This window comes from Neopsephotus bourkii, unplaced genomic scaffold (assembly GCF_033783945.1).
Source record: "Neopsephotus bourkii isolate Nb327-2 ecotype Australia unplaced genomic scaffold, CSIRO-AGI_Nbou_v1 NB_1234, whole genome shotgun sequence".
Classification (NCBI taxonomy): Eukaryota; Metazoa; Chordata; class Aves; order Psittaciformes; family Psittacidae; genus Neopsephotus; species Neopsephotus bourkii.
The window spans coordinates 2,323,110-2,350,071 of record NW_026901719.1 but is presented as its reverse complement, the minus strand read 5'-3'; the positions used below and the strand labels follow the sequence as shown (position 1 = coordinate 2,350,071).

At 39.3% G+C, this 26,962-nt stretch overlaps 1 protein-coding gene across 2 annotated transcripts; it reads left to right on the top strand.

Annotated features, from left to right (window-relative positions):
- The first annotated feature begins 1,935 nt into the window (after positions 1 to 1,935).
- Positions 1,936 to 25,677, top strand: CLTRN (collectrin, amino acid transport regulator). 2 transcript variants are annotated; one of them, XM_061364486.1, is made up of 6 exons: positions 1,936 to 2,088; positions 2,474 to 2,532; positions 8,344 to 8,429; positions 15,784 to 15,900; positions 19,104 to 19,298; positions 21,948 to 22,108. In XM_061364486.1, exons 1-6 carry the CDS (start codon positions 2,022 to 2,024, stop codon positions 22,021 to 22,023), a joined length of 600 nt encoding a protein of 199 aa, XP_061220470.1. In that variant the 5' UTR covers positions 1,936 to 2,021; the 3' UTR covers positions 22,024 to 22,108. The 2 variants fall into 2 exon arrangements, with proteins under 2 accessions (XP_061220470.1, XP_061220469.1); XM_061364485.1 differs by lacking the exon at positions 21,948 to 22,108 and adding an exon at positions 23,743 to 25,677 and having other exon boundaries at positions 1,937 to 2,088.
- The last annotated feature ends 1,285 nt before the right edge of the window (positions 25,678 to 26,962 follow it).

Below are 26,962 nucleotides of genomic sequence, written 5' to 3'. Positions count from 1 at the left end.
TCCTCCCCTCTCCGCTGGAAAAAAGCATTTGTCTTGCTGGCAAGCAGCAAGACAAACTGGGGAAAAGCAGGCACTCCAGCTGGAAGTTATCAGCTCTGATCAGGGAACCCAATCATGTCCTCTGAGGTTGTTCATGCTGGGTGTTGTGTGCCTTCAATGTACTTTGACACCAGCTCCGTGTGATTCTGAGGGAAAGAACTGATTTACAGTGGTTTACAGTAGGGAGGAATGGTGATGCTGCGTATCAACGCTCAGTTCTCTTTGCCTTCTGACAGCAGGGGAACCACATTTGGCTTTTCCCTTCCCTTCCTAAGTTCTCCAGTATTTTCCCCAAAGGTAAAAAAGGGTTCACATGCTCATTATTGAAGTAACGCACATGAATTTAGAATGAAACTGATCACATTCACGTTCTTCTAAGGATTTTTTAAATTACAAATTTTAGAGAAGTCTTTCATATGTCTGTACATTTTTCAGTGCTCTCCTTTTGATCCATGCATATGCAGTGTGTTAGTTTAAGCTGTCATTAGAAATGAATACATGATTTTTATGTTTTCATAGGCATAGATCGAACGTCTGAGCAGATAATGTATCCAATAATCTTGTACTCAGAACTGGTTGCCTAGTGAGAGCAAACAGGTGCCCAGAAATTAGTTTGATTTAATGACTTCTAAAGATGGGATATCAAGTCCTTTAATAGTGGCTTCTAAAAATAAGATTAAATTAGTAAAACAGTAATTTCTCAATTACCTGAAAGTCCAAGTACTCCTATGTAGTAAATACTGGTTATTGTTTTCCATAAATTCAGTCCCACAGTTCACTGAAATTTTCTCATTCTTGTGAAGGTCTTTGGTTTGCAGTCTCAAGACACACTTCTCAGTGCTAAAGGACCAACTGAAAGTAATTTTGAAGCTATTTTCGGTTTGTGAACTAACCATTAATCAGAGTGGCTACAGGGGGACTACAGCAGCAGAGTGAAATAGAATAATCCTGTCTTGCTACCCAGAATGCAAAGACTGTTCAAGTACTTATGATACATTCCAGTTTCTGAATTCATTCTCCTCTGCATTTCTTAAAGTATTTCCACATGTGTGCATATATGTATGCACAGCATGCCATGTCTACAAAACAGAATATGTGCTTATTCACCATGCTTCCTATGAAGTCTCATTTTATTGTACCTCTTCTTATTCTAGTTGCTACCATAATGATTCTCCAAGAGCAAGAAAGTATTTTTCCACTTTTATAACATTCTTTTCATGCAAAGCAGTGCCTCAGTTGTGAGGCTTTTGTGGGGAATGAGATGATTGCTCTGCCAGGCTCAGACAAACTCCTTAGCCAGAAAGTGGAGTGGGGCTTTGTCAGGGATGGGGGTGCATGCCACTGGGAGGATGATGCTGGCTCTTCAGAAGTTCTGTGAGTTCAAAGGCAAATAAGAGGAAAATCTGGAGCCTTGTTTTATTGGGGGGCTGGGGCTTCTGTGTTCATCACTCGTTTATTCTGGGTTGAAAATGGTGTCCAGTCTTCCTTTATCCTCAGGGCCCTCTGTGGGGCCAGCCAGTTTCCCAAGGAAGCTGGGTGGCAGCTTCCTTTGGGATCCAGTGGCACCTGAGCTTCAAATTCACCTGCTGTGGGTAAGAGCACAGTGTCCTACCACCACAGTCACTGGCTGCTCAGCTGTAATGTCCCTCAGACATCTCTATGCCTGTCTGACATTGCATCTATAAGGAAAAAAGGTTGGTCTGGAGCACTGTGCGAAGTTTTGTATTATTCTAAAAAGGAAGAAGGAAAATTAAGAAGTTGTTATGACTTTTTTGGTTTTTTACTACATAAAAAGGTAGTAAATAACTAACAGAAGACACTTGTTTCTAGTGCCTGTTTTAGCTAAAATAATGGGGGTTAATTATTAAACCTTTGGTTGCTCACTTATGCTCCTGATGCTTTAATCCTGGGTCACAGAAAGTTTAAGAGTGCTTTACAGGGGAGACTCACTTCTTTTTCTTCAGCCTTTCCATGCTGACAGGATGTTACGGGTTTTGCTGCTTACTTTCTCTGTAGTTGCTATTGCTCATGCTGAGCTCTGCAAGCCAGGTAAGTTTTGTAGCTTATTCCCACCCTTCCCCAGATAAACGTAGCTATGAGTTTACTTCTATAATGCTGCCAGCTTCTCAGATTTTTATTGTAACTGGTTGTCTCTGGTTTGGAGATTGAAATGCTGAACGTTTACTTCTTTTATGAGTTTTCAAATTAAATCTGGAAGTTGATCTCACTTGAAAAGGTCGTGGTAACTCTTACTGAGACTCTGTAGGGCTATGGCTTTTTTCACGCCAGTAACTTCTGTCCTCCTAACCGGATGATCTGTAGAGACAAATTTAGAAGAGTTGCCATTTGTGAAATAATCAGAGAAATAAATATATTTAAATCCTATTTTGGCCAATTGTCAATATATGTTTCCCTTTTTCTCTCTTTGTGTCAGATGCACAGAATGCTTTCAAAGTACGGCTTAGTATCAAAACAGCTTTGGGAGATAATGCAGTAAGTAAAATATCTTCACTTATTCATCCTAACTGAATATGTAAGAAGTAATGTATACTGTAAAGTTTCTGAAGGCAGCACAAGCAATTTGTTTTGAAGTGTTAATTGTAATAGATGTGCTCAAGTCATGATCCAGACATCCATTTCTTGACATTTGATTAGTCCACTCCTTAAAATGGGATCCTTTAAGAGAAGTAGAAAGCTCATATTTTCATAGAGATAATATTCTGTCAAATACTTTATTTTTTCCTGGAAAAACAGTAGTTATATTACACTTTATGCATGAGAGGTGCTGCATAAACCTTAGTCTGTATTTTGGGAAAAGCACTTCTACTTCAGTGCTAATTGTAAAGTCAAGTATGTCTGGGAAGAGAAGCAGGAAAAGATTGTTAGGTCTTTATAAAATGGGACTTATGTCAGACTCTCAGACTGCGCTGGAGAGATCATTCAAGCATATCTCATCAATTCCTTACTAATGTAGGGCTTCATCAGACAGTGGCCTTTCTTCTCGTGAGGCTCATGAAGACTGGAATGCTTTGGCTTAAAGCAGGTCCTTGAGCTTAATGAAGTACTGTTGTGAGTGATAAGGGTCTGTGATACATAAGAGACTGGGACATTGGATGACTGAATGGTCCTTCCTGATCTAAAGCACTATGAAATATGGCAGAGCTCAGTACTTTGTTTGCAGTTTAGAATGCTTAGAGCAAATCTGCAGTGTGATGCAGTATAAAATTAGATATGAAATGTCTTGAGCAGTTGTCTATCTGGAAGTCTGGTGTCTGATTATGTTAGGAGCCCTGAGAAACAAAAAGCAGTTGGTTACATATTATAAGGCCTTGGAGACATGTAAGTCTCCCTATGACTGTAGAAGCCTTTCTAAAATTACCCTAAAATATCAGAAAATTTTAACTGACATTAGCAGGGACCTTATCCTGCTGGTAACTTCATAAACCAGACAAATTGGGAAGAAAAGTTCCAGATACATGCTAAAGTATTTGTGGAACTTCATATTGAAATCAATTCACTTGGGTGAGAGACTTTAATTAAACAGTAGTGTGAGCCTGATTAGTTAAAAAAAATTTATTAAAAATAGTTTTCTATGGCTTCTGTTATTGAAGGTCCTCTTGATGATAACTGTAATGTTTCGATTTAATCTTGGTTCAAAATAGTAGCAAGGAATTAAAATTGCAGTTCCCAGTAATGTTCTTTCTTAGTGCTTTTTTCTTCTCCAATTGTAGTAAAATAAGGGGGGTTTATTTGATCATTTGGGAGCTTTTTTATTATTTTTTATCTAAAAAGGCTTTGATACAAATAATGAATCTTGAAGTCATTTTGTATCACAAGAAAAAAGCAGTAACTGAGGAGTCTTTTTTTTTTTTTTTAGATAGATAGCAGTTTATTTCCTATATATCTTAAGAATGGGACAATTTAGAACAGCATTTTAGAACAATAACATGCTGAAAGTGGTATGATGCCATACAGAATTATTCACAAATAACGAACAATTTACTGAGTGCACAGGTAATAGTTGCTTCTTTCTGTAGGCTTTGCAATCTTCTCTGTAAATGTCTGAAACTGAAAACTGAAACTACTATAAAACTGAAACTTATTTTGATTGAATAATTTGGGACACTTTACTTTTTCATTTTATATATCTATCTTAGCAAAGAAAAGCATAATAATGTCACTGTATCACAGTAGGACACAGCCTGCTTAGAACATCTTGTTATGATGCTCTGCTGCTGATTTTTTTTCCATTTATTTCCAAGTCACTTCAAGCTGGATTACAACACAAAACACTGATACTGTGGGCATTTTGCTGTAGGACTGGCAGGATAACTCCAATGTGCAGGTGCATAGAAAATGGGTTAGTGTCGTTTTCCACAGGGTTTAGTGCATACCACTTTTTTGTGAGGCTGATAAAGACAAGACACCATATTTTAATCTGTTTACAAGGTAGGCTGTACTTTGAGGCAGGTGTGCCATTTCATGTATTTATATGGTTCTTATCACAATGGAGCTGGAAAGAGCGGCTAAGAGAGGGTATGTATTTAGCTGTTACCATTTTATTTGCAAATAATGGGTGTACTTGACATTGTTTGCTAACTAGTGGGAGGAGACATGGTATCTGTAGCCTAAATGAAAGGAAAGTGATTTGTGAGTTTGAGGACAATGTTAACTTTATGAGTGGCTTCTGGAGTAGGTGCTAGTCACTAGTTGCTTGCTATGCATGGAGTTAGCAGAATGCTAGAGTTAATTCAAAAGGGCCAAAGACAACTAGCAAGTGAGTAGAAACTATGTGCCCTGAGAATTCCATGTAAGTCTGTGTCACCACTCAGTTTAAATGTCAGAGTCAAAGAGCTGGTACCTCAAGGGCTGCAGCCAGGGGAAATAGAAGGTGCACCTCCTTCTAGCTCATGTATTCAGGCTATTTCCAGGATAGAAGATGAAGGGGAGAAAGGCTGATGTGCATCTGGTGTCTTTCCACGAGGTGGGACCCAGAATTATGCTCTTGTGTCTGTAGCCATACAGCCAAACATGCCCACTTAATTAAAACACAGAACTGTTCAGGAGGGAGGGGACCTTGGAAGGTCCCTAGTCTCCTGCTGCTGAAAGCCAGGTCAACACTGAAATCAGCTCAGGTTGCTCATGGCAATTTTGTGATATTATAATCTGTCTTATTCTGCTACTTTAACATTTAATGTTGTCTTCCTTAGAGCATTACTATACCATTTCACCTCATCAACAGCTTACACTCATCATCTTTTACCCATTTTGTCATCAACCTCCTCTTTTACTACAGGCGCTTAAAACTGACTTTTACAGTCAGCTGTGTCTAATTCTGCTCCTCCGTAACATATAAAGGATGACAAGCTCAATTGAGTCATGGTCTTTGTGTGTGTTCCTCTGTGTAGCAAAGAGGATGGTAAACAATAACATTTCTGGTACTGTCATGTGAGGTTTCATTGATAACAGAGTTATGCTTGTAGTGTGTGGTTGCAAATGATATTTAAAGTTTCCTCTGTGGCAGCACAAAATGTGCATTAATAGCTGTACTTCAGGAACATGAGAGCAGAAGCAACATCCTCAGTCATCAGCTGCAGCCCAGGCTTTTGCAATTGGAGGATAAAGTTGAAACTGATAAAGCCTGATAGTAGAACAATTCAGGTTTCTAGGTTTCTTTGCACCTACCCCTCTCTGACTGGAGAAAGCTGACGATTAGAAATTGACTTCTGGCAATCCATGCCCACTTGTCCTGAATTCATACAGTCTGTTAGCTTTAAGGTTTTCTTGCCATACTTTTGCTCCTCATTGTGTTCTCTTCCCTGTGCATATTCCTTCAATGAGTCATGTCCTGAGGTTCTTGTTCATATGGACTCCACAGCAACCTCAATCTTGTCTTAACTTCTGTCTGATCACTGTTTTCTTGGGACTTTGCAACCTTCTGCCCAGAAGGTTGTTTGCAGCATCTTCTTCAGCATCTCAAACAGGCTCCCAGTTTCTGCTGAGCTTTCTCTCTTTCCCCATTTCTTGCAGCTTTCTGTTTATTCTGTCTTCTTTTTAAAGTGCTTACTCTTTTAGCTGGGGATTGAGTTCCTCACTACAAATTATTGTCCCTGTTTTAAGATGCCCTTTGTTACTCTGACTTAAAGAAGCTATAGGCTACTGCATTATTTATGAAAACTGAATACTTGATAGTGACAGATTGTGCATATATACATGTACTGCACTGAATGTAAGCATACCAAGTACATATACTCAGTAGTACTACATTGCATTTGTGTCCATGAAATGGAGTGTGCATCATCATTATCCATTTTCAAGACAACTGATTCAATTATCTCTACAGCCGGTTTAATCCACTGGATAACAGATTAGTTGTTAATGTCCATTTGGACCTGTTCTCAGAGATTGCAGATGGCATGTAGGGATTCAGTCAGTAGTATCACACACAGAAAAAAGATCTTCCCTTTTAGTGCTGCAAACTGTGCTCCATGGTTTAAATACAAATGTCTTTAAAATTATGATAAGTAGTGTTATGGCTCTCATCTGTATTAATTCCTCTACTACATTATCTTTTTTTTCTTTTAGTACTAGTTGTTGTTATTACTGACATGTTTTCATCAGTGCAGTGGGATCAAAATGCAGGCTTTTAGAATTTCTTTTCAAAGATTCTCTCACTTTTTCTTTTTCCTTTACCTTTTCCTTTTCCCTTTCCCTTTCCCTTTTCCTTTTCCTTTTCTCTTTTTCTTCTTTTTCTCCTCTTTCTTCCCTTCCCTTCTCTTCCCTGCCCTCCCCTCCCATCCCCTCCCATCCCCTTCCATCCCCTTCCATCCCTTGCCCTCTTCTCTCTTCTTAGTTTTAGTTCCCAGACTGGCAATATTACAGTATGCTTACACATCTCTTCATTCACAGTTGAAGAGTAGTGATTAGAACCCAGATTCTCACTGCTGCAGCTGGATTTTAATGCTATTCAAATTGTCTGTTGCTCAGCTTTATTGTCCCTGGCCTACCGTATCTCGGAGAGCCAATTTGACAACTTACCATTTGTGTAGGGATGATAAATATGATCAGTATGACATTCTGCCCTTTAAATGATTGCCTCCTTCCTGTCGTAGATTCACAGTCCATAGGGTATCAGAGCAAGGTGAGAGTTGATGCTTGGTAGTTGGATTCCTTCTTTCTGGAGAGAGTTTGCAGCTCCATGCATCCAAAATCAGAATGAAAAAGAACAGTAATTATCATTCGTCATTTTTGGTGCTATTTACTGCTTTTTTGATGTAAATTGTTGTTTTTTTTCAATGTGTTATAAAGGCCCATGAAAAAGTAGGTCCAAGTTGTCAACAGGGTTAAGTATCTACCCTCTTGGGTTTCTCATTTGGATGATTATAATGCATATTTTTTACATGCTGAAAGTTAAAGATTAGATTTGTGTTCTGATTGACTGAGGAAAGCTGTCTCTAGCCTCCATTAATATAATTCCGAGAAACTACTAATGTTTGTAATCTGCTGAAAGAGGAAATTCAATCAGTATGCCTCAGTCATGGCTCTTGTTATAAAAATGTAATAGGTGCAGTTCTTATAGGTAATTAGAATTGCATATGTGAATGAAAGCCCAGGGGAACCCAGTGCAGCTATCTCAGAAAAGTGAAATTGTGGAAGCATGATTTTTCATCAAGAAAACACGGAACAACTTTTGGAGCCTGCATTTTACTTCTTACTGAATTAGTAAGGATGCTATTTTCTTTCGTCTCATGTGAAATGCAGTAATTTGTACTATAGTTTAGTCTGTCTTCTTGTTGCAAGGACGGCATACAGCAATAAGGCCATAATCTCATTTTATTTCTTGGTGTCCTGATACCCAACTTTCAGATGCTACCTTCATCTTTTTTTTTTTTTTTTTGGGGGGGGGGAGGAGGCGGGGAAGAGACAAAGTGAAATAGGCCTTTTGCTTCACTAGGGTTTATCCAGCAAAAGAGTCAAGGCCATCGGTGCAGGTGTGTGAGGGAGAATTCTGGTAATATGCCTTATCTTTGGTACAAGAATCTTTGCATCTCTAACTTTCGGAAGCATTCAATGCATTCAGCTTTTGGAAACATTCTTTGCACTTTATATTGTGCTTTATAACAGCTGCTATTAAAAGTCCTTAGTGAATGCTAGATAGTGGGTAGGAATTTATTTTCATAGCACAACCAGAGAATTTATTCATTTTCTTGATCAATATAGCATTACAAGTTCAGTGACCCTTTTCCCTTTCTGTATTTCCAGCACTGGTGCTGAAACTGATTTATCTTCCTTCCTCCTTTACAGTATGCCTGGGATGCTAATGAAGAGTACCTCTTCAAAGCAATGATGGCTTTTGCAATGAGAAGATACTCCAGCAAGAGCACGACTCAGTAAGCACCTACTCTGATTTGTCTTATACATATTAAAATGCTGTACGTAGTGGTGTATTCTTTGCTGTACAGAACTGTAGAAATCATTATATAAAGTTCCTGAAAACAGACTATTCCACTATATTTCTTTGACACACAGATATATGTTTGTCATGGTTTAACACCAGCTGGCAACTAAATAGCATGCAGCTGCTCACACACCCCCTACAGTGGGATGGGGAGGAAAACTGAAAAAATAAAGTAAAACCTGTGGGTTGAGATAAAAGCAGTTTAATAGTTAAAGTGCAATGTGCTGCTACTACTACTGCTACTAATGAAAGTGAAATAACAAGGAGAGACATACAAAACTAGAAGGGAAGAAGAAAAGAAAAAAACCACCACAAAACAAAAAAAAACCCAGAACCCCAATAAACATAAGTGATGCACAATAAAATTGCTCATCACCCACCAAACGATATCCAGACCAACCCAAACAGCAATTGGTCTCTTCCTGCTTAACTTCCCCCCCTCCAGTTTCTATACTGGGCATGGCCGCTGTGGTATGGAATACCCCTTTGGCTAGTTTGGATCAGGTGTCCTGTCTCTGCTCCCTCCTGGCTTCTTGTGCCCCTCCTCCCTGGCAGAGCATGAGAGACTGAAAAGTCCTTAATTGGGGTTAGCATTACTCAGCAACAACTAAAAACATCAGTGTGTTTTCAGCATTGTTCTCAGCCTAATCCAAACACAGCACTGCACCAGCTACTAGGAAGAAAACTAACTCTATCCCAGCTGAAACCAGGACTGTGTTAAACATCACACTCTCTTTGTCTTAAGCAGTGTTCACTCTTTGGACCAGTATCCCTGTTGATGTGAGTTCAACAGCTGTGGGTCTCAGTGGATTGTGCAGTTTCGCTTTATCAGAATCTGGCATGAAGACATGGTACTTTCTGCACACCATATGGGGAAGAGGTGAAGGGACACATTGGGAAGGTTAAGAAATGCAGTACAGATCCTTGAATAGGCAGCTTTGGTGCACATTTTAGAGCACAGCTCCAGTGGCATGCTGAAGATGAGCTGACTTGGGGAACTGGAAGGTGGATGGCTATGCTACTGCTCTGTTCTGCTGTGTGTATCTATCCCTAATATTGCAGTGGTTGAGTTATGTAACGTCAAGAAGTTTCAGATATTGCAGTTCAGACATAAATCAGCTTCTAATTGGTTTTGGGATTAAATCCACCCTGAGGTATTGAATATTCTTCTCAGGTTTCTGATCCTTGCAATTTATGAAATTAGATATCAGAAAAGGCAGACTATTTAGCAAGCTGTATTTGCAGTATGTCTCTTAAATGAGAAACCTTGTAAGTGAATTTCTATAGGTCTATTATTTTTTCATTGTTTTTCAGTCTTAAAGGAAAGATTTATAGTTCTGGTAGGCTAATGAGAATAAGGTTCTCAATTTACTTTAATAAACCCTGCTTCAGGCTGTCATTGTATCAGATGAAGCATATTCCACATTTGCAAAGGTACCTTTAGTCACATGGTGATTATTGTGGTGGCTGCACTTTCTCTTAAATGGAAGCTTATTTCCCTCTCTGTGTAACACGAATGTTTGATTCCTTGCCGTTTCATTTTTATTTCTCCGAAGTTGTCTCCTTTGAGCAAGAGGGCCATTATACCAGGCTTAAGAGAAACTAAGTATGCTACTGCACCCAATCAAAATGACATTTAAAAAAATGAGTTCAAGATACAAGCTAATTAAAGATGATTATGCAGGGCTTTTTCTCAGGTTTTCAAATTAGCAGAGGTTTCAGAGTATCTGATCTGCAAAGATTCACGTTTGTATACTTTAGTCTCATGTCCATTTTGTAAATTATTCTCTTTCTTCAGTCATAGTTCTTTCACATAGCAAAAAACCTGTGTCAGAAGCCAGTGATCTTTTTCCTCTTTAAGCACCACAGCTCTCTGCCCATTAAAGTGAAATTTTAAAGCTTAGTGCAGGAAGAGTTAAAAAATCAAGCCAGTATGAAAACAGTTCAAGTTTGAATGGAAGTTATCTCTATCCACTCTGGGAAATCACAGAATTTATGCTCACTTAATTCAGTCTCCTACCAAGACAGTTTTTCCTATGGACAAATATGATAATGTCAGCGTCACTGCAGTTTGGAGGAGGGGTTGCACATGCCAATAATTTCCTGCTGCTATGTTTGTCAGAGGTGAAGTCAGTATAATATTTGGAAACGGCTAGGTGTGGTCATCTTTACCTCTTTTTAAGATGGTATAGGACTTTCTTATGTGGGCTATAGCTTGTTGTGGTGTACCTTCAAGGTATAACTGGTAACTCTTCTAGGACTTCTAGGTACCTCTGGGGTCATGTGTAGACAGCATGATGAGCCTCTCAGTGCACCCCAACTAACCTGCCTGTTACATGAGATCAGGAAAGCTATGAAAGCCTCCATCCTGTTAGAAAACCTGAAAGTAATGTACTCCTTTCCCCACCCGTGTGGCTGGCAGCTGGGAGGAACTGGATATAGAGGAGAGAATGCAGCCCATCTCCATCCCCTTCTCAGTGGGAATGGAGGTGCAGGACCACTCAGCTTCCCAGAGGGTAGAGCAGCATGCCCTGCACACTCTCGCATAGCTGGTAAGGAGAGTGGCAGCACCAGCAGGAGCTGGTGTCAGATAGATTACACTGTGCTGCAGGAGCTTTTACAGATAAATGCCAACACATTTTCTTTGGGAGCTGTAAAAGATCAATGATAATTATTCTGTTATAAAATAACAAACAAATTGTTTGTGATTGCATTCTGGTAGCATCTAAATTTACCCAAATTTTGCATCTGTTTAATTAAAGACTTGTCAAAATAAAGACTTACGAAAAATTCACCAGTATTTTCTGTAAGCAAATGCTGGTTCTGCCAGGGTATAAATTCTGCACCATCCATAACTAGGATGTGACAAACCTCCCCTTTAACATTGATTTCTAGCACAGCCACAGCCTTGCAGTAGCTCACAGCCGCAACTAACTCCCACATGAGAGCAAATGCCATTAACTTGAGCAAGCTGGATCAGGCCCCAGAATAATCTGTCTGGTGGATCAGCATAACCATTGTTGCAGTTTGTCCCATCATTTTTGAGATTCAAAGTCATCTTTTGTTAGGCTTCTGGAGCTGAATAAAAGCCAGCCTGTAATGACAAAGCATTTAAATGTGCTGCTGGAAACAACAGCTGATGATGTTGTTGCCCTTGTGTAACTAATGCAAAATGGACAGGACTGCACATTACGTCTTGAGTTCTCTAAAGTTAATTTCTAAGCTAGAATTTAATAAATAATGAAGCTCTGTTTAATGTTTGAAAGTTTTATCAAACTTTTCAAGTTTGTATGAAACAAAGACACAAGCCATCAAATTACTCAGTAATTATTAATATAATTATATATTATATATATATTATATATATATAAATATTTCTTTTTCAGTAAAGAATTAAACCCCCTTTATTTCCTGCTCTGTATATGGCTTCTCAATACATACATTACTGAACTATGTGAGCCAACCTTTGATCTCTCAGTGTTAAAAAATTATTGTCTGTAGTCTGTGTTAGTAACCCTGTTTTTTTATAATCTGTGACTCATTTGAAATAATATGCATCTCTTTTTGGCCTCAGATTAGTTAATCTTTAAAACAGAAAGAATGTCATCACATTTACTTTCATTCAAGTAACAGAATCTACTTTTGGTACGTCTTTTCCTCATTTGTATATTAAAAAAGCTGAAGTTTTCCTCATGAGGTTATGAGAAAAAAATCCATCAACGTTATCCATCTTCCTAAGACAGGCTTTTTTGATACTAAAAATACTGTGTCTATTTAGAACAAGAAAATAAGCTTCTAGAGTTAAAGCTGTTACATCAAGGTGATCTCATTGCTGGTGTTTGCAAAGAGGAAGAAAATAGCGTTTCTTTGCAGGAGCAGCCGCACAGCACTGGGTTGGAAGGGGCCTGATGCCTTCAGGAGAGTTAGAGACCAGTGCTCAGGACTTGGGGACTGTGGTTCTCTCACAAGCTAACGACCGCTCAAGGCAGCCAGCTCCCCAAGTCTCTGGCAGCTCTTTCTTACCCTAACCAAGCCTTTATATCTCCATAAGGAACAATGATGGTGTTTCAGGCCAAGAAACCATGAGGGTTTCCTGCACTCAACTCACTGATGTTCACTTGCATATATTAAAGGAATTGCAATTTCAGGCTTCTGTCATGGTGCCATAAAGCAGAACCAGGATCTTGTCATTTTGATGATAACAGTCTCCTATAGTACCTGTGACAAAAGTCTTATTGCCTGCTAAGGAAGTAAAAAGATGTCCACATATATGTTTACAAATACATTTAATAACGATAGTGCGTGGAGATATCAGATTCTCACATCTAAACAATATATAAGCATAGTGTAGTAATTCTTCTGCATGCTGTGAAACAAATCTGCGTGGAAACAGCACAGAGGAAAAAAGCCAAAAAGTGTACCTGCTGCAAAGAGATTGCCACATTGGTGCTTGTTGAACCAGGCTGTTTTGGTGTTTACTCAATCCCCTTTGAAATTCTCATAAGCAGTATTACTCTCTTTGGAGACTGGAAGGATTTACAGCATTCAGATTCTGCCAGTGGTGCTGGCAGTAAAGCCAGATTTTGGATTCTTATAACTGAGCAAAGATTTTAGACAAAATAGGAGCAGAAAGGAAACAGAATTCAAGTATTCTAGTGTAAGCCTTGCTGCCCAATTGATTGATTCAGTGCTGTTTGTTCTAGAGAAAGATATGCTGCCCCAAAATGATGATGAACTGCTCTATCACATTCTGAAAGCTTTGACACTGGGAAGACTCCAGATTGAAGTGTCTCTGAATCTCTGAATGAGAGTAAGAAAGTCAGGGTGTTCTGCCAGTCTTTATATATGAAATTTATTGGGGATCTCTTTGGGGATCAGATGTTCCTCACTCACCCCATTTCAAAATCATCTGTAGGCAATATGAACCCAGATTTTCTACCTGGGCCAGGTTTTGATTGCACTACAGAAATTCCAGCTTTAGGAACTGCAGTGAAATGAAGCCTTACGTCCTACTGTTCTAAATTCTCCTGATGGAAAACTTCCTCTGCAGATACAATTTTGGATATTCTGTGAAGTCAGCAAGACCCCCCCAGATGTTGTGCTTTGCTTTTGTTTTGGGAGGAATAAATCTGCTTTGATCCTCTGACTGTTGCCAGCAAACTGATGTGAACATCTTTCCAAATTCCAGGGGATAACTTTCCTCTTTTTTCCATAAAAATTCTCTGTATTTGCAAAATTGTCATTGTTCCATAATAGTAAAAGTGACTATTTCAGCACTGCAAACTTATTGATGTCCATTTTATTGTGTATCTCTATTTAATATATACCTTCTCTGTAAAACAAAAGGTTGCACTACCCAAGATACCCAGAATATTGCCCAAAAAGCTTTTCAGCAGTACGTAAAATATTTGTGCAAAAATACACATAATGGAGTACTGTGATCAAGCCAATGCCTGTTGTGCCTTAAAAGCAAAGTCGTTCTTTTCTGGACAAACTCAACACATTCATCGGCAATTTTGACTGCCTTGTATTCCTTCCTACCTCATGGTTCCTGTTTCTCAGGCTACTGCAGAGGTCATTTAATTATGATTGTAATTAGCCGGCAGATGGCACTACAAAACAGAACTCTGCGGCAGGGGATGTGGCTTGCGGCTGGGAATTCATCACCTTGAGAAAGATCGCAGGTTGGAAAAGCAAATGTTAAAACCTGAATTTTGATAATGGACAGGCCAAATCTTAAAACCAATTGTAGTAGTAATGGACGTTACAAACATCACTGCAGTGAATTAAAAGAGGGGCTGCAATCTTCTTCACTGACATACTGCAGAATTTCCTTCTCCAGAACAGCAGGAAGTATCTGAAGACTGACCATCCCAACTGAGGTCGGTTAAGACAGGGCAGGTTGTAACTAGGTAGAACTTGTGCAAAGGGGAAATGAGTCAGGGCTGCTCTCTGGAAATAAAAATGATCCTAATCCTTTGTCCTATACGGTCAGAATATCTGCTTGCTGCTTGGACATGGCCAGTAAACCTGAGTCCTGAGCTAAATTCTTTAGGTTATTTATTAATGATCATAAAATCATAGAGTCACAGAATGGTTTGGGTTGGAAGCAACCTTAAAGATTATCCAGTTCCAGCCCCCTGCCATGGCCAGGGACACCTTCCCATAGACCAAGTTGCCCAAAACCCCATCCAACCTGGAAGTATATGATTATATACATACATAACGTATAATGATATAGAACTAAATATTTTTCCCATTTTTATCTCTCTAGCTGTCTTCAGCAGTCTTTTTATGGTACATGTGATGTTCCTTGCCATGCTGCAATTAATGTCAAATTATACAATTCCTGTGTATTATGCATTTGGCTGGTTTGTTTCTTAGTTGTGTGAATAAACTGGGAACACACAGAAAGATATAAGGGTACCATCTATCCTCAGTCACTACTATGATATATTAGCCTTCATTTCTTTAGTTTAAATACTCATTCATGTCATCCCATGAATTTTTTAAATGATACTTCTACCTTTTACTACTATTAGTGGTAGAAAACAAATTTGTAAGAATCTGAAAAAAGGCATTTAAAAGACATTTTTTTCACACTTTTTACATAGCATGCCATAAGAAGCTGTGTGCCTGGGGCCTTCCACTATTAACTTCACATAAAACTGAGCAATCTTTTTAAACAGACAAGATAAATCTTTGTCATAGCATAAGCTGAAGGTCATAGGCTAGTGCCAGTAGAATGCATATACTTAGCCCATTGCCCTTACTCTGTGAACAAAGATGTCAAAAAGAATAACATCAATTTCATTGCTCTTCCCTCCAACAAATGTATCCTATATGAGGACTTCATTCATTTGAAAATCATGTGGGGAATCCCTCATTCCTGGTTCCTGTGGCATTACCTGTCAAAACCAAAGTTCTTAGTTCAACCAACGCATTTGCCCCTTTATACGGCTTTAGTCACAGCCCTAATGATTAAGATGCAAGTATGTATTTTTCGATCTGATTGCATTACATGTGTATGCAAGACTATGCAAGTTTGTAATAGATTCAGAAATTCATTTTAAGACTCAAGTTTGGTCTTAGTAAGCTTTTTTTTATTATTATTCATATTGGAAAATATTAAATGCTGAGAGTGATATTTCTTCCTTGAGCATTAACTGTAAACATTTCTAAAAGAATTAATCTTTAAATGAAAGAAATATTTTAAGAAAATCTGTAATATTTTGGTAATTCCTTCTGTGCACTTTAATGATGATTTTTGTTTTAACTGTCTGCAGAATTTCCAATGTGCTGCTCTGCAATGTGACGGATAGGGTGTCCTTTTGGTTCGTGGTCACAGATTCTTCAAAAAATGTGACAACTGTTCCTGGAAGTGAGGTAGAAGCAGCCATCAGGTACAGCCACTGCCTCTGTAACCTTTTCTTCCTTGCTGACTGAGGATGCTTTCTCTCTCTGGACTTGTGTGAATGAGCACTCTGCCTCTTTAAGGATGAACCCGTCCAAGTAGTTAAAGCACCAAGGGGTCACTACTCTTTCATGCATGTGAGACTAGAGGATTTTTAACAGTCCCACAGAATGCAAAGCGTGTTGGCACTGGGATTATAACTTGGAAGGAGTTTCCCTCACTGCTGGAGCCCCAGAAGAAATCTTGTTCTTTTCTAGAGCTTTACCTGTAATTTGCTGACCAGTGTACTGCACTTATGCAGTTCTCATCCAGCTGCTGTATTTCCCAGTGAGAGAGCCTTCTCCCTCAGATGAGAGAATTGCACACTTTCTGGGTGTAATTTATATCATAGAATCATATTTAGGTTGGAAAAGACCTGTAAGATCATCAAGTCCAGCCATAAGCTGTTAACACTTGACGGTGTTAACTGTCAAGTCCATCACTAAACCAAGTCCCTAAATGTTACTTCAGTGTCTTTTCAATATCTCCAGAAACGGTGACTCGACCACTTCCCTGGGCAGCCTGTTCCAATGCTCGACAACCTTTCTGATGAAGATGTTTTTCCTAATATACAATCTCAGTCTCCCCTGGTGTAACTTGAGTCTGTTTCCTCTCACCCTGTTGCTTGTTACTTGAAAAACAAACTGACACCTACCTGTTGCCATACTAGTTTCAGGTAGTTGTAGAGAGCAATAAGGTCTCCCCTGAGCCTCATTTTCTTCAGACTAAATAACCCCAGTTCCCTCAGCTGCTTCTCACAGGGCTTGCTCTCTGGACCCTTAACCACCTTACTTGCCCTTCTCTGGACCTGTTCCAGTACCTCAATGCCTTTTTTTTAGTGAGAGGCCCAAAACTGAATACAGTATTCGAGGTCATTTAACTTTAGTTGCGTGACACATGCACATCTATGCCTAGACTAATGGCCACAGGCTCCCTTTTGGTGCTTCTCAATTACAGTTCATCTGACTTAATTCAGAAGTCAGCTTTCACTATACAAGAGCTCCTGTGAATTCTTCATGAGCAGAGCTGGCTGTGTCCCAGCTTGTCTTAAACAATCTTATGCTCACATTCTTTTCATATCATCTCTTCCTAGAATGCCAGTTGATAACGTTGTTGAGCATTGCTTGTACAAAGGACCATGCAGTACAAAGCAATTTGCTTTCTACTAAATATCACATTATCACATAGCCAATAAAAGCAGGAGTGTGGAGCTGAAGAAGGGGGAAAAAAAAAAGGGGGTAATCTCACTTCAGTGGTCCATCAGACCTGCATAAAGGGTTTATAGGGATGACTCCCACAAGCCGCATAACACGTACATTTCTGAAGCACGGAGTGGAAAACAGACCTCTTTGTTTTCAGGCATTCTGTACTTTGTCTTGAAAATTCATGTTATCTCTATGGAGGTGTAATGCCTAATTCCTGATGAATGAGTATGCGTTCTTTTGGAAAGATTAACTTAAGCTCATGAGCAGATTAAACTATTTCCTACAGAGACACCAAACAATAGCTTCATAGCATTAGTGAAGGAAGCAGATTATTTATTCACTGAAGCTCTCTGTAAGAGTGATGGAATGCAGGGGTTTTGCATTTCTGTTATTCTTTGATACCTTCAGTAGCATAAGCTGATTTATTTAAATCTTTTATGCGCCCTGTTTGCCACAGAAATTGGATGCTGTTATAGTATGTTTGGTTTTTAACCGTTGTCTGTCACCTGATAAAGAATATGCTATTTATAGGAACTCTTATAACTTAGAAATGAGAAATAAAATTATCTATAAAACTACAATACTTTTTATTCAATTGCTTCTGATTGTAGGCTTCCACACTAAACCATTATTCTAATTCTTCAGGCTACAGTAGCACATTACTCATGGACAAGAATTTTATTGTCTCATATTCTCTACAAAGTAAGAATAAAGAGGAAAGTAAACCTTTTCAGAGTTCTGTATGATACTCAAGATCTTGCATAAATATACACAAGGTATTCTTATGCATATACAAACATGAAATGCACCTGTAGTTGCCTGCATTTCAGCACATAATTCTGTAACTACAGCTGTTAGATGACGGTGAACAATGCTTATTTCAGCTGTTCACAATGATTCTTTCATATCAGTAGGGATAAAAATCTTTTCTAAATCAAAGATGGATTACCGTATAATGAGTCTTGTAATATCCCATGGCTTTCAGTCTTCCCCAGGAATGCTAGCTTTTCATTAAGGCTAAGAACTTCCTGTTTAAGGGAAAGCAAACGTTATAATTTCCAAGGAAAAAAAACGCAAAATCTTACTTGCATTTCCCATATATTTGTTCTTAGGAAATACTTGCTTTATGGTAATTAAATGGAATTGTCTACAGGAAAGCTGCTTGTAAATCGTACAACTACAAATAAAAAGAATCTCTCAAGACAAACATATGTAATAAATTTTCTCAAAAATTTTTAACATTCTGAAAGAGATAATGAAAGATACTGCTAAAGCCTCTTAAGGCTGCTTAGATTTGGATCCAAAAATGCCTGAAAATGCCTAGAAATAGTGACTGTGAATGAAAGTATGCCTTAAAGGGTAGCAATTGGAAAAAAATGTGCAAAGTATAAATCCCTTTACATGCACCCTGCAGGGAGGAAGGGCGTGTAGGCTATATGGGTGGATTCTTCTGGATCAAATTGTATCTTGTGCCTTGTGGGCCTAAGAAAACCCACAGCAGCAAGAGCAGATATATCGGCCCGTCACATGCAGGGTGGTTCAGTTTGAGGAACCAAGGGGCACTGAAAAGTAAATCCACTTCTGTGCTAATCTTGAATGCTGCATGAACAAGATAACAGAGCTGCTTTTACAGATTACAACCTGCTAAGTCTTCAGTGTATGGTCCAAACTAGAAGTAAATAATAATACTCATCTATATTTCCCAGTTTTTCTCATGAACACATACAAAATTCAATTGTACAAAACTTTGTAAGTGTGTGGACGTCTGTGGATTACTGACAAGGTCTGTATTAAAATGAAGGTTTGTGTAATCTTGCCAATATCATACTGGATCAAATTCAGCCCTCCCTGACTTGCAGCACCTATATGATTTTTTTTTTCCTTTTATCTTTTTAACTTGTAAAATGCCATTATAAAAAATTGTGTTGTTCTTTGTGTTTTTATGAAGGATGAACCGGAACAGAATCAACAGTGCCTTCCTACTGAGTGACAAAACACTGCAGTTCGTGAAGATAACCTCAACCTTGTCACCTCCTGTGGAACCCTCCACACCTGTCTGGCTTATTGTATTTGGTGTTGTTCTTTGTCTTATTTTGGCTGGAATTGTTTTCCTCGTTGTTGCAGGGATTCATCAGCGCAAGAAGTAAGCGGCTTAGCTTTTCTTCTGTCTTAACTGAATGCTGCAAGTTAAGCCACCTGGGCTGGTTTTGTTTTTCAGATCAGTCTCAGAGAAATTATAGCTGTGCCCCCCTCTCCCTCACTAGGTAAAGATAACCTATCTGTGTGTTTCTGAGAAAAGGAAGTATAGATGTGAAGTGTAACTGTGAAGTATAGTAACGTTGAGTTGTACTGAAGAAATGGGGAGTATAAATACGATCCTGGAGAATACCTAACTAGACATGACAGCTTTACAAGACATTTGCTGTCATTGTTCTCAAGGTTTAGCGTGCCACAGGTGAGCCTTCTCTCACAGACTACCCAAATTGCTACCAAGAGGGAGAAGCCTAGCAGTGATTGTGCACTTGCTGGCAGGGCTAAAAAAATCGCTGCTGCAGTTTGAGAAGACTCAGTAGAGGACACAATAATGATTAGTGTATGGCTGAAGAGGGTCTGCTCAGTGGAACGGTGCATGGTCTCACCTTATTTAGTGCAAAGAACCCAACCCTTCACAGATTCATGACCAGACCTCCCCATGAGCCTAAGCGTTCTCTGTTTGACAGTAGGGTAGGAAAGAGATACACTCTTTTTGTTTCTGCCCTTTTTCTCTTAGTTTCTGTGGTGGCAGTGGTGAAAAAGAGATGCTTTAGGCTGCCACAACAGTTATGCTATGCATGAGAAAATTATGACTTCAGCAACAGAGTTATATAGGAGCAGCAGAACTGAAAAAGGGTAAATCTCTGCTGACAACTAGATAATGTTAAAATTATTGCATATATGGTAAGCTGCATCCCCAAATACAACAGAACAAAGGATTCTTGCAAGATACGAAGAGTGGTGTGTTGTAGAGACACTTCCTTTCTGCCTCCTTATCACCTTGAAGAACGTTATTTTAACTGCAGAAGAACACCACTTATTGTGAAGGATAAGTGCTTCTCATAAAGAACCTGTAGTAGTGTAGTCAGAATGCCTTTAGTTATATTTTGCATTCAGAATAATTGTATGATTTGCAAGCCCTCTGTTTTTAAAAAGCAGAATTTGACAAACAATAGCTAAGAGATGCTGTTGGGGGAAGAGTCTGGGCAGATACTTCAGATGTGTGATTAGCTTAGGCTGTGTCACAACCTTCCGTGTGGTATGGGCTGAGTTCTTTCATCTCTGAACCTCGGCAACTTCTTCTGTAAAACTGGAGAATGATGTTGCTGTCTGAAGTCCATATGTGCCCTCTGTGTTAGTAAAATGGCTGTGTGTCTATGTAGTGCTTAACTTAAAGGGGGTCTTTGAACATTTCAAATAAGTGTAATATAAATAAATTATGCTAAATAGCCATGATATTTTTTCCTAGCTAAAATAATAATTTGTGTTTCATATCATGCTGAAAGACAGTATTTTCTCCCCTCTATTTTCAAAATAACTCAGCCGAGCTTGAGCGGTTCCCCTCAATATGGTGTAAAGTACATGCTCATATCATCATACTGCCACTAATATGACTTGCTGCCTGCCTGTGGTCAGTTGGCATCTGGCTCATGCTCTTTTTGTCGTTTTACTTGTTATGCTTCATTTCTCCTGTTTCCCTTCTTTGCCTTTACATATAACTTTTCCTCAGAGCAGATCCCACCATGATTGAACTCCAACTCTCCTTTTACATCTATGGCATCTGCAGGCAGGGGCAAGGGAGTGAGAGAGAGGGTAAACCAAGCATATATTTCTTCCATCTACTGTTGCAAAGACTGAAAAAATAACATGGATGGTATAAGCTATTTGGCTGCTTGAAAGAAGAGCCAGACATCAGAGAAGAGAAATCAGAAAGTACTCATCTCTTTTGCAGGCATCAAAGTATGTGACCAGGTTGTCAAAGATTTTAGCATGCCTAGTAATGAGTTTTACTGGAAATCTGTCCAGTGCTGACATAACAGCAGCTTTGCTGCCTAGCAAGCCGTGTTGGAAATCTGGCCCCAAGGACAGTGTTGACTTCTTATAATTCATAAAATCATATCAACCATAGAATGGTCTGAGTTGGAAGGGACCTAAAGCTCCTCTAGTTCCAACCACCCTGCCATGGGCAGGGACACCTTCCACTAGACCAGGTTTCTCAAAGCCCTGTCCAAACTGGCCAGGGATGGGGAAGCCACAACCTCTCTGGAAAACCTGTTCCAGTGTTTCACCACCCTCAAAGGGAAGAACTTCTTTCTAATATCAAATCTAAAGCTACCCTCTTTCCATTTAAAGCCATTACCCACTGTTCTATCATAACATGCCCTTGTAAGAAGTAAAAATAAATAAAAAAAAATAATTTGGAATTCTGTATTTATAAGCCTGTAAAGTATTGGTTAAATACCTTTGTTAAAGGAAGCCCAAAAGCACATGCTTCAGGCTATTCGTACTCAGGGTGGCAGGGAAGCACATGATTGGCCTATAATGGAGTTTCAGGAATGAGTTACACTCATGCCTTATTTCTTGAGTTGAAAGATTTTCTTAATTAGTCCTTCAGTGTGCATCACTGCCAACATATCAAATTCTAGCCCACAGCTGCCTGCAGTTGAAGAGCTCTGTGTAATTGTAGCCTTTGACTTTACAGTGAGCTGTATCAGACATACTGTCTCCCAGCCTTATGTTTGTTCTCCTTTCATTGCAGCTATAGGACACCTCCCTGTCTGATAATAGATTTGGCACATACCCAGGGCAGGATCATCCTCTGCTGGTTATGCTGAACTAGACTGAAGTCTGTCCTTACCCCCCAAAATACCATCTGCAGCAGAGGCCATAAACATTTGCCTTGGGAAGAGTGAAAACAGAGTAAGCACACGTTTTTTCCCTCTGTTACTCTCCCAGTGTGTAATTTACAGCTGGGGGCCTTCCTGAGCTGTGTTGGGTTTTCATGTATTGGGTAACCCACAATGTTTTCTCCTTAACTTGTTAGTCTTCCCTTGGACTCAGAAATTTTTGGCTTCTCTGAATTCCTATGGCAACAAGTTCTACACATCTCATCTTTGTGTAATTTCATAGAATCATAGAATGGTTTGGGTTGGAAAGAACCTCAAGATCATCTAGTTCAAACCCCCCTGCCATGGGCAGGGACACCTCACACTAGACCATGTCACTCAAGGCTCTGTCCAGCCTGGCCTTGAACACTGCCAGGGATGCAGCATTTACCACTTCATTGACCAACCTGTTCAAGTGCCTCACCACCCTTACAGTAAAGAACTTCTTCCTTACTGTACCTATTACCTCTTATATTATCACTACAATCCCTGATGAAGAGAATTTCTTTCAAACCTGCTTGTTAGCATCTTCTTTTATGTTCTGCCCCACAGTTTTTGTACTAAGGAACACTCCTTTTAGCAATGTAAGAGCAAGTACAGCAGCCAGAGGTCAGAGTTTTCCACTACTACTGCCCATGTTTATGTTTAGCAAATCTGTAATGCCAAGAATCTCCCAAAGGCCAATAAAATTTTATTATTGTTAATATCGCTGTTATTAGCAGTTACACTGACTCAGGTTGTTCTTGTTGTCCTGGGTCAGATTGTTACAGTACGTGTTGCAGGATAGGAAGAACCAGTGGAGCTGACCTTTGAGTTTCTTATCCTCTGAAACCGCTGATGCTGCAGGCTGTAAAATGTAGCAGGTTTTTAAACTATGAACTAGTAGATCTCAAGGTCAGAATAAATCTGGAACTAAAGGAACATTGTGACATGTTGACTGATATTTCTGTATTACATCCTCTTGTGGTTGTATTTTTGGATAATTTTAATATGCTTTCGGTGAGAACTGGAGCCTGGAAAAGTGAAAGCTGTGCAATTGTTTGATCTAGAAAACAGAAATATAAATACTGGGTGGGAAGGTGGCTGTTAATGAGGATTGAATGAAAAACACAGATTTGTAGCAGTAAGAGTATCTAAGTTCTGGAGATCATCAAGGAGTGTGAGGGCATTCGAATCTCCACATTTGAAGACTATAGTCTTAAGATGATCGGTTCCTAAAATTATGTTTTAATTTGCCCACATCATGGGGTAAAATCTATAACATACCTAACAGGGTCAGACTAGATGCTTAGCGTGGTCCTTCCTGACATAAACCAAAAACAGATGTAGAGGTTTTTTCCATTTTTGTTTTTCGCCAGCTTTTCCTTCTGCACTCTGCAGTCATTCTACAGAATGAGAAGGTGAAGTAATATTTATAACATACTTACAACATGTTTACTTTAGGTTTTCTGATTCCTGATTCCTGACCTCAAACCACTAAACAAGGGTTTCCAGTCTTTAAGCCGCCACCCTCTGTGGTTTGCTTACAGCAGCAAAGAGGTGCACCAGATTATGCTTTTCATAACCTATGATGAACTTCTGACTATATGTGCAGTTTCCTGGCTGTGGAATCATGGTGGAGTGCTGCAGGTCAACAGAATAAGATAATTTTCTCTTTCTTGTTTTTAGAAAGAATAAAAAGTCAACAGAGAGAGAAAATTTAGAAGAGAAATGCGAAGTGACAATAACAGTAGAAAATGGGATTCCTTGTGAAGCACTGGATTTAAAAGCAGGCCGTATTAATGGAGTCTTTGCAGCAGATGATGAACGGTTCACATCCTTATGAAATGCTGCCATTGCTATCTGGTGTTCTTTTTGAAAGACTCCTGTGTCTACCTTATCTCGTCACTACTCCTCAATGTCAAACATGAAGACAAGAAAAATGTCCTTTCACTTAATTTCCCTCAAGAGAACTCTTTGCTGACGATACATACACTTGAACTTTCATTACAAAGTTTTTGTTCATGGGCAAAGCAAATGAGAAGACCTCAAATGATAACCATTAAAGATTACCAGAAGATGTGCAGCAAAACAAGGTTGAAACCTGCCTTGTGGCAGGCATTTAATTTGTAATGATTATTTAAATATGTCCATCGCTTGTTTTCCCCTAATATAAATGTGAAACTGAATGTCACTGAGGTTAACATCTATCATTGTCAATTCTTGCTGGGCTTTCTTTCAAGCCATATGCAAAAGTTTCTCTGTAAAATGACTTGGTTTTGCTGGTACACAGTATGCCTTTGGATTTAATAGTGATCAGTGCATGGAAGTTTTCATTTATTGAGAAAAAAAGCAAGCTTTCACAGCCTCCATAACAGCAGATTAAAAAGCAGCTGGACCATATATAGCTTTAGGGCTAGCAAAGATCTGGTACTAAAACTGTTTTTCATTTAACAGTCAAAGTCACAAAGCATATGACCAGGAAATTAAAAGTTGCAAAAGTTTAAGATCTGTTGAAAGTAGAAATTTCAACAAAGGGCAGATTTCCAAAGGTGCAGTCTGTAGTGAGTGGCCCAGCTCTCATTAAATCTATGAGGACATTTCACAGCTCTGAAAAAAAATCCCCCTTACGTTTTTAAATAGTGAAACTAGAGTAGACATCCAAGACATAGCCAGCCTGGGGTCAGGTGAACCTTCATGTGACAGCTGGAGAGCTCCTGAGAAGGTTCAGTGCTTGAGACACCAGCTGCTGGGCTTGGTGTACCCAACTTGCATGACAACATGTAGGTGGTCGTAAGTTGGCAGAGAGTTTTCAGACCTGTGTTGTTGTTTGTGTGGCTGGGAGTTGAGGGCACCAAATGGTACCAGACCCTGAACTGCACTGTTGGATTGCTTTGAAGTCAGTCATACGTACAGACTGCACTATCTGGGCCCTGATCCAATTCCTATTTAAATCTGTGATAAAATTCTGACTGATTTCAGAAGAACTGAGCTCCAGTGAAAGGGGGTTTGAGTGTGTGGGTAACTGTGCACAGAGAATGGAAGTGTGATGCAGTATCTGCAGTCACCAAACAGCTGCCCGTATCACTGGAAGCAGAATTTAACCATTAGGCATCCTGTTTGCTGTGTTTGGAGGCAATATTAGAAAAACCATTTATTTACCAAGGTTATTGCATCAGACTCCTCACAAAGAAGAACAGGGTAAAACAGGGTCAAAGCTGCTTGTAAAGGACCATCCAGTCCTAAGGCTAAAATGTTTCTTGTATCCCAGGGTATACGTCGTTCAGCATTTTGGCTGTATTGAGCACTTCTGGTTGTCAATTTGACTTAGTGCTGGCTCTTGCGAACAGGGTGAGCAGAAGGTTAGAAATGGGGAAGAGGAGGGTAAGCTTCAGGACAAAGGGAGGAACCTCAGAGGGAGAAGCTCAAGGCTAGGGGAGTTGGGGAAGAAGAGGGCTAAATGCAAAATAAAACTATGGAACTCACAATTTACGTCATGTGGTCTCATCTGTCACAGTTGTCCTGCTGGTGGGTACCTCTGGACAAGGGTGGCATCTTCTCTGTGTCCCAGAGGGTGTGCTGCTCCATTCTGAAAAGGATTAATAAAGTCAGTTATTCATGTAATATCTCAGTGCTTCAAAATTACCATCCACAACGTGGAGATATATTTCTCATAGGAATGTCAAAGATGAAGCGTACTGGTGTTTAAAATTGTATGGAGGGAAGATACAGAGTACAGTGTTATTATTGCTTCCTCAGTCATTGCCCCAAGGTCTTTCACTTAGGCAGAGTTTTATTGAGGTAATTCAGATCCCATAATTTCTAGAACTTCACACTTTTTGTATTTTTTGTAGGCAGATAGCTACACTGCAGTGTGACCACAATGGGTTGCTGTAACTGCAGCACCTCTGTAAGAACCTGTGAAAGATTTTGGTGAGAATAGCTTGGCGGTGCAAGAGCAACCTCAAGCTACCGACTAAGAATTACTATTATCCTCTATTGTACTGTATGATACCAAAATAAAATTCATTTGCTATGGAAAAGGGCCAAGCATATCTGATCAAAATAATTATCAAAGTCTGAGTGAAGAAGGTTCAATTCAGCCTGTGGCACTGGCAGATAATTTGAAAATAGAATGAAAGCCTCTGAACAAAAAACATTATGTGATGTGGGCTGACTCTGGTGGTAAGTATTTAATCACTGACTTCCTCCCAGCTTACCTTTTAGCCACGTAATTACTTTACAGCAGTTTGATGTAATGTTCTGCTAATGATGGCATGGGATTCACTCAGATCATATATGTTGCTTGCCTCTCTGCTGACAGAAGATGGCTTGAGAGAAGCAAATGATACATGAACAGGCACGTATCACACTTAGCGATGCTTTGAAGTCAGGGTTGGTATTATCTCTTTCACTGAAATAGGTACCACAAACTGGGTTAACCAAGGGCACAGTGCTACAGAAGAAATAAATCTCTTCTCTAGTTTCTGTGTGCAGCAGGATCGTATTAAAAAAGCATTTTGATTTGGTAAAGGCTGTTGTCCAGAGCCTGCAAATGGTACAGTAACAATTTATATTCCTTGAGGATCTCACCCAGATGTTTTATGTAGCTTTCACCTTTTTTTTTTCCTCTAAACCACCTGCTGTCAAACAACCTGATAATAAACAGAAAAGTGAGAAACAAACAATATACACTGTACTGTAAACTACTTCCTAAAACAGTGAGTCGGTTCTGCTTTCAGTTACATTTGTGCCATACCAATGAATTTTGACAAAGGAACATGGTCTGCTGGAATCTACCCTGTTTCATTTTCAAGAGCTTCATTTGAGAGAAAAAAGAGTAAAGGAAATTCAGTTAAATGAAGCAATAAAGGCAAAGAAGTTATGTTTGAAGAGTCGACAGTTCAGA